General features: G+C 41.6%; 1 protein-coding gene across 1 annotated transcript; it reads left to right on the top strand.

Moving 5' to 3' along the window:
- Positions 1-2,137: 2,137 nt before the first annotated feature.
- kctd12.1 (potassium channel tetramerisation domain containing 12.1) lies at positions 2,138-4,295 on the top strand. The gene has a single exon (XM_049728221.2). It carries the CDS (start codon positions 2,224-2,226, stop codon positions 3,085-3,087), a length of 864 nt encoding a protein of 287 aa, XP_049584178.1. The 5' UTR covers positions 2,138-2,223; the 3' UTR covers positions 3,088-4,295.
- Positions 4,296-6,481: the final 2,186 nt, after the last annotated feature.

Here is a 6,481-nt window from a genome sequence, read left to right as displayed (position 1 = left end):
TGGGAAGCTGAAACTTGACAAAAACAGGTTTTCACCTGATTTAGGACTACTCTTCCTCAGTGTCCTCAACATCACTGAAAGGGCGCCTCAAGAGCCTCCTGCTTGCTTTGTATAGAAGGATGCTGGCTGGGCGGCCTTTTTTAGTGCTACAAAAGACAAGCAAATTATTGCAACAAAAATAGACATTGAGTGCCAATGTAATGATTTTTTTACCAACAATTATACATACTATTTTGAAAAAATATATATATTGTAGTAAATTTTAATTTATCAAAATTATAGTTAATATTTTAATTTTACACATTCTAAGTAGAGTTTTACATTTGAAAAAATATATAATCATTACATTGTAGTAAATTATGAGAATTATTCAAGATTATAAGTCATATTTTATTTTCATCATCTACAACTCACCTCACATTGGACAGATGATCCAGGTTGACAAGCAAATTATTGCAACAAAAATAGACATTGAGTGCCAATGTAATGATTTTTTACCAACAATTATACATACTTTTTTGAAAAAAAATATATTGTAGTAAATTATAATTTATCAAAATTATAGTTAATATTTTAATTTATACATTCTAAGTAGAGTTTTACATTTGAAAAAATATATAATCATTACATTGTAGTAAATTATGAGAATTATTCAAGATTATAAATCATATTTTATTTTCATCATCTACAACTCACCTCACATTGGACAGATGATCCAGGTTGGCGGCGTCCAAAACGGGAGAAAATAACCTGCGCAAATGTTTGTTGCGTAACGGAACGAGAGCGGGCGGGCCTCATCTTTGAATGGATTTGGTCCGATTTGGACATGACGTAACATATTCGTTACATTCACCAGTTTGCATGACACGGAAATGGCACACGCATAATATAAAATAATGAAAAAATTGTTTAGTTGACTAGAGTCAAACTAACATTTCGTATAGTCAGACAAACACGCGCTTATCGGCGGCGTCATTTACGAACCTTCTACAAACAAACGAATGAAAAAATGCTGGCCAGCATTAAAAAAAAAAACGCGAAAGACATTTAAAATGCCACCAAAACGCGCAACGACGCGACGCAAAGTCGATTGTGGCGTGCCGTGCCCAAACCTCAAGCACTCCCTGGACAGCGAAAATCCTGCAAGAAATAAAAAACGGCATCGTAAGAAACTGCAAACATTTACTCACGGGCTAAATTGCCTGCGACCTACAATTTACCTCCAGGCCCACCGTCGCGGTGGACGTGACGTTGCCGAGTCACGAGAGTACGACAGTCCTAACTTCGACGCCTACAGTCGCCGTGTGAAAATCCTCCAACAAACAAACACGGCGTCCGTCGTGAGAGACGGCAAGAAACGACAAACATTTGCTCCCTTACCTGAGAAAATGCCACGCACTCGGTGGCACCTGCATTTGAGAACTCCCCTTGAGCCGAAAATCGTGCAACAAACACGGCGTCCGTCGTGAAAAACGGCAGGAGACGACAAACATTTGCCTGCTTACCTGAGAAACCGTCCGCCGCCACGCGCCTGGTGGCACCTGCATATAATAACTCCCCTTGAGCACACCTGTCTTCAATTTACCGAAAGCCCTGACGTCACACCCGTCAATTCAAATCTTCTTCTCCTGATCGTCCAACGGCGCTCCGCACACTGACGCCGCCAGGTGGTCGCCTGTCATGGTGACTACTGTGGAAAGGGTTGCTTCGGACTATTCGATGAAACTTTGAACACCGAACATGTTTGGATGGATACCCTATCAATATGACCAAATCTCCTTTTGTTTCCGAGCAGGCTCTGGTCGAGTGGTTAACGCCATTGCCTTCAATCAAATGAAAATATTTGTATCGATAGTTCATCCTAAAATGAATTGTTCTTGCAAAAATTCTGCAGCCGTTGCAGTGCTCCCGTGGACTCATTTTCATTTCCACATTCACAATCTCAAGTCACATGTCCATTTTAACTTGCACATACGGTTCAAATCATTTCACACTGACTTCTTCGTTTTTTCCTTCCTTTTTTTTTTGTCCTCAGATTTTATTTACAGGTCATTGGATTAGCGTGATGTAGTTTAATGGTTAACATGCATGTTAACCATGCAACTCCCTCCTCCTTTCCTCCCTCAGGTCCACGCTTCATAAGCCGTGCGCAGCCTCTTGAGGCTCAGTCAGCCAGCCCACGGAAGGAGCCGACACGCACACACGCGCACGCAGACGGACACGATGGCTCTGGCCGAGGCGTCCAAACAACGCGACGACTCCCACTTTCCGGAAATCGTCGAGCTGAACGTCGGGGGACAAGTGTACGTCACCCGGCTCCAAACTCTGGTCGCGGTGCCGGACTCGCTCCTGTGGCACATGTTCAGCCGCCGGACCCCGAAGGAGCTGGCCAGGGACACCAAAGGCCGCTTCTTCCTGGACCGAGACGGCTTCTTGTTCCGTTACGTCCTCGACTACCTCCGCGACCTGACCTTGGTGCTGCCGGACTACTTCCCAGAGAGAAGCCGACTGCGGAGGGAAGCGGACTTCTTCCAGCTTCGGGAGCTGGCCAAGAGGCTCTGTCCGCAGGTGAGCAAGGACAACTCCATCAGCGAGGAAATCTGCCAGAGCGATACCGAGGACGCATCGCTCCAAGGCAGCCAGCCACTGTGCGCATCAGCCGGGGGCGCGGAGGCTGCGTTACGCACCAGCACGGCCGTGCGCTCTCCGTCCATGGACTCCAGGAAGTCAGGCTATATCACCGTAGGCTACCGAGGCTCGTACACCATCGGCCGGGACATCCAAAGCGACGCCAAATTCCGCAGGGTGGCACGCATCACAGTATGTGGCAAGACGTCCCTGGCCAAAGAGGTTTTTGGAGACACGCTGAACGAGAGCCGAGACCCGGACCGTCCGCCGGAGAGGTACACGTCGCGCTACTACCTCAAGTATAATTTCCTGGAGCAGGCCTTTGACGAGCTCAACGAGGTGGGCTTCCACATGGTTGCATGCAGCTCCACGGGCACCTGCGCCTACACCAGCAATGATCCTGGCGAGGACAAAATCTGGACAAGTTACACCGAATATGTCTTTTGTCGAGAACAGTAGCCACAACACTTTTTCGATGGAAATAAATGACCCCTTTTATTCTACTACGTCCTTGGAATCATTGATAACCCGTATGACCGTTTAATATCCAAAGATTAAAATGCACCCCAAACAAAAAGATACTGAAATGTAGAACTGCATGGTTGTAGACCAGTGTTTCCTAATCTTTATGGAGTTATGTGCATATATTTACCACCAAACAAAAACTGACAAGTAGTATAAATATACCCTACAGTGTATCTCTCCGCCTGTATTTGCAAATTCATTTTTGCAATACATCCTCTGTTACTTGCCCCAAAACTCACCTATCTGCTGTTTTGTACTCAACTGATACCAAGGAAATGTTCAAATTGAGTTCACGAGCATCATTTAGACTGTTTTGGGGCTGATGTCAATTACCTCTGTCTTTTGGCCGCTGTCTCAATCCCGTTGAGTAGTTGAGGTTCACAGAACTAAAATAATGATAATGCATGGTGGTTGTGGAAGAGCATTTCTTTGTACAGCCTGTCACTATTGTGAACAAAGATACATCAATCGTAGTATTTCTGGACGAATAAAGTGACATGATACGTACAAAACAATGATTATGGTATTGTGTATGTATTATAAAAGTTGCCAACGAAACAATCAGGCTCCAATAATAACATCATTTTAAATTAAACTTTTAAACATGTCAGAGAGAGCTACGACCCATGTTGAGAATTGGAACACTGTTAAGAACAAACAATTATTATTTTTTTTGTAATCCATTTAAAACTGTAACCTGTGTTGTGAAAGAACCTTCAGTGGGGACAGAAACGATCCAATTTAGTGCAAAGTTGTAGAATACAACAAAACATCAAACTAGGTAGGAGACCAGCATCTGTTTTTCAACTCAATGCTATCTTAATTAGGAGGACAAAATAATTAATTTCAAATTATTTGTCAAGCAGACCTCAAGGTCCTGACAATGGGGCTGCTAGATCGGTCCTTTTCTTCACTGTATATAAAAAGTTTTACAGTCCTTTTGCATATCGTCCTAGTCCAATAAAATGCATGTTTTTGATTTTTTGGGGGGGAGTTTTTTTGCTTTTGGTCAGAAACAAGACATGCTAAGTCAGGTGGTTGAATGCAAAAGCTGTTTCAGCTCATAATGTAGCTTCAGCGAGACATGGTGTAACTCAGCAATGAAATGGCAATTTTATGTATGAATAAACTCATAATACATATGTTGTTGTTTGGAGTATTTTGTTTTCAGTGTCAATGTATGTTCCTGTTATCTCTTGTCATAAACCAAATTAGCTGTGTGAGTTACTAAACAAGTAGTAGAACTTCCAAATAAACTGTTTTTCTCCTGCCCTGTGCCAGCCCCACCTCGGCCTCCTTAATGTCCACCGCTGACCTTTTTAAACAGCAGGCAATCAAAGGGGAGGCCTCAAAGAGAAATTGCACTGGACCTCATCAGAACTCAGACGAGTCACACGGCTATTAAATGGCTCGGGAGGCGGTAAATATCATGGGGGGGGTCTTTCACATAAATTGAGGCGCGTCACATGCTAATCGTACGCGCTTGTCTTTGTCAGTTGCAAATGTGAAAGGTTCCAGCTGCACGCTAATACAAGAGACATGCATATTTGGATCACCTTGCTCATTCATATCAAAGAAGAGGCTTTGAATTCAGAAGATCGTGAGGGATTATTAAAATTATTATAAAAACTAGTGGTTGAGCTAAACCATGCAGGGGATCTCGGACACATCCCTGAGGGATCCCCTTGGCATTAAATTATATAATGAAATTATGTATTTTACAGTGCCTTAAAGATTAGTTGGACATTTTCAGCAGTGAAAAGTAAATATTTTGTCTATAATTAATTTTTGGTTGAGATAAACCATGCAGGGGATCTCGGACACATCCCTGAGGGATCCCCTTGGCATTAAATTATATAATGAAATTATGTATTTTACAGTGCCTTAAAGATTAGTTGGACATTTTCAGCAGTGAAAAGTAAATATTTTGTCTATAATTAATTTAATAAATTCATTAGTTTTCATGTACACTTAATACATTAAAAAACACATCATTTGATGAGGGCTCAGGTAACAAACCATCACCGCTCAGCTTGGAAATGTCACATGACCAAACCCAGAAAATAGGTGCTCATTGTGTTATGCCATGTGCAGCGCAGGATCTAATCCACCCAATATATATATATAAGAATAAATATAACCCTCAGTCTTAAAGCTGCTTGAAGTATCAATACTCGCTGAAGTTCTTGTGTTTAATGTTGAAAGAAAAACCCTCTTTGTTTTTTCAAGGTTATCAATTGATTTTTTACCAACCGAACCACATAGAGATGAATAACTCAGCTCATGATGATCACCGGTTGTATAAATAATCCTACCAATTGATGATTTCAGTGCTGGTATCAGCTGAGTGATCTTATCGCATTGACTTGTAAAATTGGTTCCTCTTTTTAATGCAACCATAGCTGGTAAGCGCACCAAAGCTAATGAAGTGCAAATGGCTGCTGAGGCCAAGTGCAGCTAAACGTGACATTTTCAAAATGCTGCAAAAGCTCTTGTCATTGGTCACATTTTTTTTTAAATGACATTGATTAAAACAATAATTAGTAAGATTTTCCACTTTTATTGACTAATTTCATGAAAACAATAAGGTGATGCCTGCTGTCAGATTAAGTCGTACTTTATTAATTTAAATCGTAGTTTTTTTTTTAACAGAGTGGTTAAATTGTCTTTAAACCTGTGCTATGTGACAAATTATTATTACTTAATGATGTCAAGAGTTTGACTCTGGAAGAGATTATTTTTCTTATGATGCGCAAGAAAACGAGCACCAAGGGCCAAATGGCATCTATGTGAAAAGGAAATGTGTCATGAGCCATCGTTGTTGTGCAGTCGTTTCTATTTCATAGTTTTGTGTACACATTGTGCGTCCGTCACTCGGCATGGCTGCAGTTTGATTCCCTCAAATGGACTCAGGGCGCTCCTCGGCTTCCTGACTTATTTTAGATCAAAGCTGCTTTCATTTGCACATCACAACGATGACTCTGGACCAAAAGCCTCATGATTATTCTAATTGAATCGAGAGTGACAAATACAACCTTCTCAATGTGAGGACAAATCAAAATATTGTATAAGCAAGAGTCCCTAGTAGGATTTTGACTTTGGATCAGTATGAAAATGATACCTCACTGTTTTTTGACATGACATCATGGTCACACCTACACAGATCAGTTTTCAAGAGCAAATCCAGGTCAAGATGAGCGTATGGTTTCCACATGAATTCAAAGCAGGCACCGCAGTGGCATTTGGTTTTGGGAGGGGAGTTTCTCTGCAAGTCATAATTGTAGAGTGCAAAAACGTACACAACAACAATCACATGTAAGCCCAGCGT

This window comes from Syngnathus scovelli, chromosome 8, assembly GCF_024217435.2.
Source record: "Syngnathus scovelli strain Florida chromosome 8, RoL_Ssco_1.2, whole genome shotgun sequence".
In the NCBI taxonomy this organism is placed as follows: Eukaryota; Metazoa; Chordata; class Actinopteri; order Syngnathiformes; family Syngnathidae; genus Syngnathus; species Syngnathus scovelli.
The sequence above is the reverse complement of the archived record's forward strand: the minus strand, read 5'-3'. Positions and strand labels throughout refer to the sequence as shown.

Bases quoted from the DNA above. Each gene is read 5' to 3' on its own strand.
- kctd12.1 (XM_049728221.2), top strand. From the start codon at position 2,224: ATGGCTCTGGCCGAGGCGTCCAAACAACGCGACGACTCCCACTTTCCG.